At 38.4% G+C, this 11,443-nt stretch overlaps 1 protein-coding gene across 2 annotated transcripts; it reads right to left on the bottom strand.

Annotated features, from left to right (window-relative positions):
• Positions 1 to 740: 740 nt before the first annotated feature.
• On the bottom strand, positions 741 to 6,443 carry LOC131008840 (pentatricopeptide repeat-containing protein At2g26790, mitochondrial). 2 transcript variants are annotated; one of them, XM_057935912.1, is made up of 6 exons: positions 3,749 to 6,443; positions 3,484 to 3,562; positions 2,191 to 2,288; positions 1,536 to 1,649; positions 1,301 to 1,443; positions 741 to 1,131 (listed from the first exon to the last, which is right to left on the bottom strand). In XM_057935912.1, the coding sequence occupies exon 1, from the start codon at positions 6,221 to 6,223 to the stop codon at positions 3,767 to 3,769; it is 2,457 nt and encodes an 818-aa protein (XP_057791895.1). In that variant the 5' UTR covers positions 6,224 to 6,443; the 3' UTR covers positions 741 to 1,131; positions 1,301 to 1,443; positions 1,536 to 1,649; positions 2,191 to 2,288; positions 3,484 to 3,562; positions 3,749 to 3,766. The 2 variants fall into 2 exon arrangements, with proteins under 2 accessions (XP_057791895.1, XP_057791896.1); XM_057935913.1 differs by having other exon boundaries at positions 1,301 to 1,460.
• Positions 6,444 to 11,443: the final 5,000 nt, after the last annotated feature.

An 11,443-nucleotide genomic window follows, 5' to 3' on the forward strand; every position in this document is an offset into this window, starting at 1 on the left:
TAATAAAATAAGATTCTTTATAAAAATAAATAAAGAATTTTATTTTATTATATTTCCGTTGCTAAAAAGATATTTAAATTTATAAATTAACACTTTAATTTATTTCTTGAGGATTTTTTAGTCATGTGCAAAACCAGAAAAAATATAAAGGTAATGTATTTTGGGGCGGATTTAAAGGTGATGTGCAATTGTAGAATTCAAGGAAAGGTGGTGTATTTAGGGGCGGATTTTAAAGGTGATGTGCAATTGTAGAATTCAAGGAAATGTGGTGTATTTAGGAGCATTTAACCCTTTTTTTAATACTATATTTAATTTTTTGTTTTAATTTTATGAGTTCTATAACATTATACTTTCAAAAAAATTAACCAATAATTGGTTCAAAAGAAAAAATACATTAAAATAATAAATATTGCTATAAAATACAAATTTACACTCATAAAAATTTATTTATTAAAATAATTCATTTTTACGTGCGAACACACGTCATCTCTGCTACTAACCTAAAATATGCATTTTTTTTAATTACATCATCCTAATAACTTGCATTGGTTTTTACTAGCAAAATGCATTTTACAATTACTTTTGAAGCATATTTGTCCTGATCTATTGGTTATTTTCTCAAATCCTACATTAGGAAACTGTTGCTAAAATTTCCTTTTTTTTTCATTGAAAGTTCTGTTACAATCCAATCCACGAAGAAAAATGAAAAAGAAAGATCGAAAAAATATTAGAAGTTGGTATTGCAATTGCAAATCCACAAAAATAAATAAATAAATAAATAGATTTCAGTTTGCCAAGTAGCTAAAAGGGCACATTCCCACATCTTCTAATCCATGTGGTAAACAAAATATTTTCCAGCAAGTGATAGAGACGCAAGTAAATAAAATGAGAGAGAAACACGAAAAATAAGGAGTAAAAAGTACGAGGCAAAATAAGTGACAAAAGAAATCAGAGGCGCCCTACTCAAGAAGATGAAGAAATTAATATAGGTTGCCATTGCCAAAGAAGAAGATATATGTGTGTTTCTGCGATTCTTCTTCAGGTTGCCAAAAACATGAAACTCCACATATCTGCAAACAGCAAATGCTCGAATTCCAGAGCATGTCCAAGACATATGTCACAACAGCATACCTGCATAGATGTGAAACAAACCCTAAAGTGAGATCTTATTGACAAACACGAAGACCTTGATGACGGTATAGAATTGCTAGAAGCTTCTGTTCCAAAAGTTATTCTTTGACTCTTCAATGCAGAACGGGTAACAAGGATAAATAGCCAGAATAGAATTGATGAATCATACTTGATGCCGAAGCTGGAGCTCAGCATTTTATTTGAATCACGGTCTCCTTGTTTGAGGAAATATCAGAGACACGTGGCACTCGGAGCCCAAATTGGTGCAATGTTCTCTCGTCAAATCCAGTACGTATGAAATTCAGAATAGATCTGAAATAGAAGAATTACTAGAAATTAAAGTATGACCATAAACTTGAAAATAGTCATTAAATTGGTTTATATCCACAAGGACAGATGCAAACCATGAGAACTGTTCGTAGTAGTAATCAACACTTGAAGGGGCTTTTTGGACTTTCAGACAATGCAATCTTCACATGAACCAATAGTCAGAACCAGAAGCAGCTTCCCAATGTCTCCTGATAAACAATGAAGCACAGAAAAAATGTAGAATCAAACAAGTAATTTAGATAAAATCATTGTGGCTCTTTGGCTTGTTGCTATGTGATCCTTCAACATAGTTCCAATGAAGAAAATTATGTAGTGCTTAAATGCAGAAGTTTGAATGCTTATAGTCTTTATTCACCTCACTTCCTCTACTAATAAGAAAGATCCTACACGACCTCCAAAAGTATAAAAGAAAAGAAAAGATACAACACTAGTCCGGTAGTCCCATGATGTTTTACATCCACCATCAGGAGATATGGACTCCAGTATTTAATGTCAGTCAGAGTAAGAATACCAAAAACACTTGTTTGACACCAACATAGGCAGTGGATAGCATCATATAGATGAAGACGAGATCCAGTGAGATATAACTGGTAAAGATGGATGCATATTTTTCGTAATTAGTCAAGCTACATTTGGACCAAGGCAAAGGTACAAAAAGAAACATATAGAGCAAATTATAAACATCTAATGGAAAAACAAGAACTAAAAAGATAAGTAATATAATGATACCTCAGGACGCCTAGTTGCAGCAGTAACGGCCACGTCAGGAGTTGCAGCCATAGCAAAAAGTCATAGGATCCATCTTAACCATACAAGGCACGGCAATCCTGGAATTAACACACAATATGAAACTCAAACAAATGTAGTGCCTTTTATGAATTGAAAGCTTTCTCATTAGAACAGGTCATAAGATACTGTTTTAATCAGCACGGTGGACGAGAAAAACTAAAGAATTGAATTTTCTTGGACATGTTTATAACTAAAATAGGTTGTGACACAGTTACTGCAAGTAATTGGCTGCACAATACACAAGTGACAAGACGTTGCAGTACAGAAACTATTTTTATTAATCTTAACAGCTGTTGAGGGAGTCCTGTATTAGATCAAGGGGATTGTTGAGTGAAAAGTATTCTCTAAATTCATGAACCATATGGGCTACTGATAGCTGATTAGCTGAAGATAACAGGGAAAAGGTGTATCTAGGCTTCTAAGCTATAGCTCCAGAACCAAGTTATTTTCAGGCCCCATCAAATTTTAAATTACAAATTATCCTAGATTTAAGAAGACATTACTTGTTATAGAGGAAGAGTAAATGATTTTCAGGAAGAGAGAAGAAATTATTAGTGCAGTGTCTGAGAATGCTCTGTTTTCTCTACAGCTGAAGGGAAAGGTAAAGCCAAGTAATATATCATCATAAATGACAATAACTTGGGGTGGTTTGCGCATCTCCAATCTAAAGATCTAAGGAAGAATAAACTTATTCATTGTTTTGAACCAAATTGATAAAACAAGAGAATTATGTTGATCCTCTTTGTTCAAATTAAAGAACAAATATTAACAATAGAAAGAGCCAGATTATCTGTTTTTACATTATTATAAAAAGGAAAAAAGACTTTCGTACTATGCAAAGATTGCTACAATCTAATCACTCTATTGATAAGGTTACAATAGTCTACTCTAGTAATACATAAACTACACCCCCCCCCCCCCCAAAAAAAAGTATCAAATTGGAACTAGTGACTAATCCCAACATGGAAGTACTGAAAAACTCATATAAGCAAAAAATCTCAAGTATCCTAGATCATGAGACATAATTATCACTATAAATAAGACCCACTTATTTAAAACCGAAGACAGATGAATAACTTCATACGTGCAAGTTTGCCACACCAATATTACAGGATGTACCAAATGTTCCATATAATTCACAGGAACACCTTATGTAGCTAGGACTCATGCTCTGGTATCTCATAAAAAATAAGAAAAGTTAAACATTAGGGCCAAAGTTGGTATCAGTCTGACCTAAAATTCAAGAAGAACCGATCCTCCGCCACTACTCAAATGAAGTGAGTTTCCCAAGCTACAGTAAGCCATACCCATCCTACATGGAATACATGTTTTCCTATGAGATTCATCATAAATTACATCGAGATCTTGAATTACAGCCACTAAAGAAATTAATTTAGCAAAAAAGACTCCATAAAATTTGAAGTGGAAAAAGAAAGGACAAAATCTTAAACCCAGTTCAGCATACAAAAAGGGGAAACATATAACAAGTGCGTCTTACCTAGGGGAATTGTGAAATTTAACGGTGAAACTGCACTTTCTTTGCTATCATGATACCGTGATGCAATGTTGCCATAGTGCGGCTATCTGACTGTATTCCCTTGGATGACATCTCATCCACAAGAGTTAAAGCCTTGTCCATATTTCCCTGCTTGCAATAGCCAGAAATGAGGGCTGTGTATGTGACAGTATCAGGTACTAAACCTTGTTCAATCAATTCATCAAAGAGGGAAACAGCATCTTGAAGGTTCTCTGACTTGCACTGACTGTCAATCAATGCTGTGTAGCAAATGACATCAGGCTTTAATTCCATCTCCTTCATTTCACGCAAAAAAGTTGAAGCTACCTGTTTTACCATCTTGTTTCCTTCTAAACGCTTTTTAGATCGGTCCTTTTTCATAGTTGTTTTACAGTGCCCGTCAACCAATACTGTATAAGTTATAATGTCGGGACTAATGCCCCTTTCCTTCATATCACTGAAAAGAGCAAAAGCTTCCTCCAGGCGGTTCACTTGACAGTATCCATTCAGCATAATGGTGTAGATAACTACATCGGGAGTTAATCCTCTGCCAACCATTTGGCCAAATGCCCATTGGGCATTTTCCATGTCTCCAGCACGGCAAAGAGCAGCAATAAGCTTGATATACATTGTCTTATTAGGGCCATCATCGGTAGAGAGCATAATCTTAAGAACTTTAATAGCTCCATTATTTTCCCCTTCCAAACAGAGGCTGCTGATAAGCTTTGCACAAGAATTCCTACTTATAAGTATCCCTTGGCTAAACAATCTACAAAAAAGTTTAAAACCCTCGATCGCGTTGCCCGATTCGCAGTAACCATTCACCATGGAAGAATAATTTTCTATGCTTTTTTCTTCCAGGTTATTGAAATATGTTACAGCTTCTTTTACTCTCCCCCCAAAGCAAAGGCCTTCAATGATCATGTTGTGCGTGACTCTGCTGGGGGTCAAGCCTTGCCCTTTCATAGTATCCAGCAGGAAAAACACCTCATCCAGAAATCCATTCCGAGATAATCCACCAGCGAGAACATTATAAGTAATAATATCAGCTCTCAGGCCGCTTTTGTTCATTTCATCAAATAAATGCACAGCATCAAAAATATTTCCATTTAGACAGTGACCATTGATCAAAGTTGTATAATGCACAATATCTGGTATGAGTTTCTTATGCTTCATCTCATCAAACAATCTTTTTGCATCATCTAACTTGCCCATTTTGCATAAAGCATAAATAGCAACATTGTGTATGACTTCATCAAGAAAGATGCCCATCTTTTTAAAGTTAACAAACTGGCTTATTGCTTCAGAATACATACCTTTCAGGCACAAGCACTGAAGAATCGAAGAGAGAATCGAACAATTGGTTCTGACACCCTTTAGCTCCATCTCGTCGTGGATGGCCAAAGCTCTAACTATATCTCCAGAATCACAATACCCCTGAATTAAGGCGTGATAGCTAACTTCGTTGGGGACTACCCCGTGTTCTTCCATGTCAAGTAATACCATTTCTGCAGCTTTCAGCTTCTTCTCACTAACAAAGCCTTGAATGACAGTAGTATAAGCATAAGCATCCACGGGGACATTTTGGGCATCCCAATCTCGTAAAACCTCATACGCTAAATCTGACCGGCCATGCATGCAGAGTCCTTCAAGATAAGGTGTATAGGTAAAAGAATTAGGCACCACTTCAGCCTCCTCCATCTCCAGAAACACCTTTGCAGCTTCTTCCAAACATCCCATTCGACAATACGCCTTAACTGCAATCCCATAAGTATATATATTTGGCTCCACCCCAATATTCTTCAGCTGTTTATAGATAGCAACAGCTGAGTCCACTTTTCCATGCCCAACTAACCTATTCATCAAAAAGTTACACGACAACAAACACGGCCCAACACCATGCCTTCTCGTTGCAAAGAGAGTGTCAATCGCCTCATCAAACATTTCTAAACTAGCATAACTCTTAATTAGGGCATCAAAAGCCCGAAGCAGGGAACTAGGCCCATCAGCCTTGAGCTCCTCAGCCATTGCATCCAGCAACTCCGATACCTCAAAACAGAAATCCCCACTTTTCAAGTTTATAATAATATCTGTAAATAAACAATCCAGTTTTCGGTCCATGCGCCAATAACAGAGTACCTTGATCATAGCCAAGTAACTTCGGGTATCATGCTGAAATCCCTTTCCCTTGAGCTGGTTAAAAAAGGATAATGCAGAAACCGGTTCCAATTTCATATTTTGCAGAATCTGAACGACCCCATGCGAATTCAATTCCAATACATTTTCATTGTCTCCGCAATTTGTTACAGAAACATCATTGGATTTCAGGTCGTCGGAAGCCGAATCCGAAAAGTAAGGAGTGAAATGAGCGAGCGACGGAACTGATTGTGATCGAATAATTTGGAGATATCTAAAGAGATTTGCGCGAGATGCTGACCTGATTGAAGAAACCAGCATCGAACAATTTCAATTTCTTCGCACATAAAAGCTTTTGCTGAAGAAATTGCTTATTTGCTTCAGTAATTCTAACAACAGCGAATTGAGATAAGGTGGTAGTTTTGGGACGACGAAGATTTTGAGAGAGAGAGGTAACGGCGGGAATGTAAAACCCTTGAGCTTTAAACCCTTTCCGCCATTAGCAGTCGGCGGCGCACCTTATTCATTTTTATTTTTTTTAGAGCCTTAATTCATTTGTAATTTGTAAACTCATGATCCACCCAAAGGAACCGACCCGGCAGTTAATGACCCATATTCGGGCCCAGGAGTTAAAAACTCCGATCCGGCCCGGCACTCAAAATGGTTTTGGTTATTTTAACTTTTTTTTTCTTTGAAATAATGGATTTTTTTACTTTTATTTTTATACTAGCTTTTTTTTTTTTTGACTTGGGGGAGTTGGGGGAGGTGGAGCAGTGGGGTTTGAACCCGGGACCTCACTGTTCACACAGAGGAGGTTGCACCGCTTGGTAATATGCACAGAAAACATTTTTATATTTCTATAGTCTAATAAATTGATAACAACTCAAATCATATGTATTAATATAATAAAAAAAATAATTTTAACTAAATATATTCAAGCGTTGAACTGGAGGTGGTGCTCAACAACTCTAGTAGATTCGGGGTAAATCCATCGTGTGTGAACTGGAGGTGGGCCCATTTTCGAATTAAAAAAAAAACTAAAAGCAAACGAATGCTAAAAGCATTCGTTAGAGGCCTGAGTTTAATTAAACCATTTTTTTGGACTACGAGGTATTTGATCCAATGTTGAGACTAAAATGGGTGCTTAACGGTCGTTAAAAGCCTAGGTTTAATTACACCATTTTTTTTGAACTATGGGATATTTGATCCAAGATTAAGGGGGGTGTATTAGTTCAAGACTTATGTAGATTTTTAATATTTGTGGATTTTAAAAATCTATAGAATTCACACGAATTCTTCACGATTTTGAATGAATTCTTGGTCGGATTTTTATTGAATTACCAAGAATTTATCGTGATTTTCTGGGAGTTGAAATCCACAAAGCCAGTAGTCGTTGCGAGCTCGTGAGCGCTGGACTGAGGCCCAGAAGCCGCTGCGAGCACGCGAGCGCTGGTGACCCAACGCCCGCTAGGGTCCAGCGCCCGCTGCTTTGTGAGTTTATAAATAAGTTAACGTAGTGTGTTAGATATAGGGATATTAATCATTTTAAGAGTGGACTCTTGTAGCTACCTACCTATATTATGACTTTGGGTCCCATGCAAAACTTTATCTTATGCTTATAAGTTAAAAAAATAAATAATCAAATTTGTTGAGAGTAGTAATATCAATTCTATCATCGGCCGACAGCTAGGTGCCAGCCGGCGCTGGCTTCTTGAGCCGCGTTCGCTGGCACATTGGAAACTCTCAAGATTTTCGAATTCTCGTCGTCTGAGGTCGGATTTGTTCACATGTATTTTTTCAACGAAATCAATGAAAGTCATTCCAACTTTAAAGTCTGCAGATTTTTAAATACCTCTAAATTTTCATAGACTTTTAAAAGTCTTGAACGAATATACCCAGATTTTTATTAACTTTGAAAAATCTTGAACGAATACACCCAGATTTTTATTGACTTTTAAAAGTCTTGAACGAATACATTCAGATTTTCATAGACTTTTAAAAGTCTTGAACGAATACACCCAGATGGAAATTAGGGTATTGGGAAATATTGTAATCTAAAAAATTTAGGGTATTCGATACTAAAGAATAATCAATATAAGATGGAGTATTCGAATCGATACTAAAGGGTTATGGTATCACATCGGAATACACTATTCAAAATTATGGTATCGGATCGGAATCGATAAGACATGTATGAAAAAATTGTATCTGATAGGGATTGATCGTATTAGGGGCTAAAATATATGTGGGAATTTCAATTAAAATTGGCTGTCTAAACCCTAATAACAAACCCCAAAAGTCGGCTTTAAAAAATGTGTTCCTCCACAACAGAAATGTAACTTATTTTAGCTAATATAAATAAAACTCTTGAAAAACGTGTTTCCCAACAAAAGCAATGTAACTTGATTTTATAGCTAATGTAAAATAAAATGGCAAACAATTAAGATATTGTATATGACTTGCTATCCATTTTCTTCTCTTTAATTCTTTCAGCAAAAAAAATTTCGAACTTCAATCTCCCTTCTGTTTTGACCAAACGCTCTCCTTCATTCTCGTGACAAATATGTGTTGGTGGCAGACAAGGGGACAACCCTTTTCTCTTTTGCTTTTATTTTTTGCTTTTTTCTTTTGCTTTTTGTAGTGAAAGTCGTAAGGGGAGAGAGGGAGCGTAAGTGAATACTCATTTCTTGCTTCAGACATCAAGGTGAGAGCAGAGAGAGCTGTGAGAGAAAAACAGAGAGCTTGGGGTGTGATATACACGAGAGATCGTGAGGTATTTGAAGAGGGTTTTTCCAGCGTGGGTTTGAGTTTGTACGAGAGTGAGAGGTTGATCTCATCTTGGGTGTAATTCTCGATTCATTGTGTGACGAGTTCGCGGGTTGTGCGAATCTTCGGAGTTCTTCAATATTACGATTGGTGTTGCTCCCGTGGACGTAGGCATTTGCCGAACCACGTAAATCTCTTGTCTCATTTATCGTCTTGCATATTATCTTGATTACTTGTGGAGATTTTCTTATTTGCTAAGATTGGGGACGTTTCTCGGTTGTACGTGCGTTATAAATTGTTTCCGCTGCATTGGTATTATTGTATGGATTTGCATATGATACCAACAATTGGTATCAGAGCTTGATATCAAATTTGGGTGGTTGAGCTCACATTTGAGGGGTATTGAGCTGGTCCTAGCAGAGGCGCATACCAGGTGTTCGACGAAATTCCTGAGAGAAACGAAAATCTGAAACAAGCTGAAAAATGACGTCTACGAGTGGTGCGGTCAAGATAAGAAAGTATGAGATAGCAAGGTTCAATGGGAAGAATGATTTTTCCTATTGGAGGATGCAAATGAAGAATTTGCTAATTTCACAAAAGCTACACAAAGCTTTGGCGGGAAAAGAAAAGAAGCACGAAGACATGTCTAATGAGGATTGGGAAGAGTTAGATCTTGAAGCACGATCGTCGATCATTCTCTGCCTAGAGAGGGATGTTGCTTTCTTGGTGGACAATGAGGTAACCGCCGCGGGAGTATGGTTGAAGTTAGAGGCGAACTTCATGACGAAGACTCTAACGAATCGGATCTACTTGAAATCAAAATTGTACACTTGCAAGATGGAGGAAGGTACACCTATCCAGGAACATTTAAACAAGTTTGATAGGTGCATATCGGACTTGAAGGATATTGATGTGAAGGTGGAAGATGAGGATCAAGCTCTCATGCTATTACTCTCATTGCCAAAATCGTATGAAAATCTTGTACAAACCTTGATGCTCATGGGAGACACTCTGACGATGGATGAAACTAGGACTTCACTCCTGGCGGATGATCTTCGAAAGATTGCAACTAGTGGCATGGCTACTAGTGGGAGCAAAGAGCAGGCACAGGGATTGTATACGAGGGGCAAAACAAGTGATCGAGAGAAAGGCAAGGGAGTAAAGGCTAGATCCAGTTCAAAACCTCTTGCAGAGAGACCATGTTTTAAGTGCGGGGAACTTGGGCATTTCAAAGCGAATTCCCCAGCAAGAAGACAACTTGGAAGAAGAACAAGAACAAGTACAACAACAGCGGGAAGGTACAAGGGACACAAGAAGCTGGTTTTGCTTCGCAGGAAGGGGATATCGGTGAGTGTTTCAATGCCACGGGTAACGAGGAAAGCGCCGGTAAGTGGATACTTGATTCGGGATGCTCTTATCATATGTCTCCGAATAGGAAGTGGTTTACTACCTATGAGGAAATAGATGGTGGAACTGTTTTGATGGGAAACAACCATTCCTGCAAAACAGTGGGGGTCGGTTCGATCAGAATCAGGATGCATGATGGGGTTATCAGAACCTTAAAGGATGTGAGACATATCCCGGAACTATGTAAGAACCTTATTTCCGCTGGTGCTTTGGACTCCGGTGGATGCAAAATTATCACTTGGAATGGAGTCATGGAGGTTGTTCGGGGTTCTTTAGTTGTGATGAAAGGTATCCGTCAAAGAAATTTGTATACGCTTTTGGGCACAACAGTGACGGGAAGTGCGGCAGTTGGAGCAGATGGAACTAGTAGAAATCAAGGGGACTACACCCGGTTATGGCACAGGAGACTCGGACACATGTCAGAGAAGGGCCTGCATCTACTTTGTCAAGAAGGTTTGCTGAAGAACTTGAAGAAGCCTTGCATGGAATTTTGCGAGCATTGCGTGTACGGGAAAACACACCGAGTTCAGTTCAGGGCCAGCAAACACAGGAGCAAAGGCATCTTAGATTATGTGCACACTGATGTCTGGGGGCCAGCTACAGTTACCACCAAGGGAGGCTCCAGGTACTATGTCACGTTTATTGATGATTATTCTAGATATGCTTGGATTTATTTCTTGAAGCATAAGAATGAGGTGTTTGACACATTCAAGAAGTGGAAAGCAATGGTTGAAAACAGGACAGGAAAGAAATTGAAGACATTGAGATCTGATAACGGTACAGAGTATACAGATGGTGCCTTCAAGAAGTTCTGTGACTAGGAGGGAATTGCTAGGCACTGGACTGTCAGGAATACACCGCAGCAGAATGGGGTCGCGGAGAGACTGAATCGCACGCTGCGAGAGCGAGCAATGTCCATGCGGTCTCATGCAGGGCTAGGCAGAGAATGGTGGGCAGAATCGATGTTTACAGCACTTCATGTCATAAATCGATCTCCACATTCGAGCTTAGGTGGAGATACTCCATACAGGCTATGGTCTGGGGAACATGCAGATTATGAGAGACTCAGAACTTTTGGATGCACAGCATACTATCACGTCAGCGAGGGAAAGCTTGAGGCGAGGGCCAAGAAGGCAATATTCTTGGGGTATGCAACTGGAGTGAAGGGTTATCGCTTGTGGTGTTTAGAAAATTCAAAGTTCATAATCAGCAGGGATGTTATCTTTGATGAGTATTCCATGGCAGCTAAGTTTAAAGCTACAATGCCCGGTGAAGATGAAAATGAGACGGTCAAGTCTCAGGTGATCGAGATAGAACCTAAGGATCAACCAGGTTCTAGTCGTGTTCAAGAAGTAGGTCATGGAGACA

The sequence above is a fragment of the Salvia miltiorrhiza genome, chromosome 2 (genome assembly GCF_028751815.1).
Source record: "Salvia miltiorrhiza cultivar Shanhuang (shh) chromosome 2, IMPLAD_Smil_shh, whole genome shotgun sequence".
Lineage (NCBI taxonomy): Eukaryota > Viridiplantae > Streptophyta > Magnoliopsida > Lamiales > Lamiaceae > Salvia > Salvia miltiorrhiza.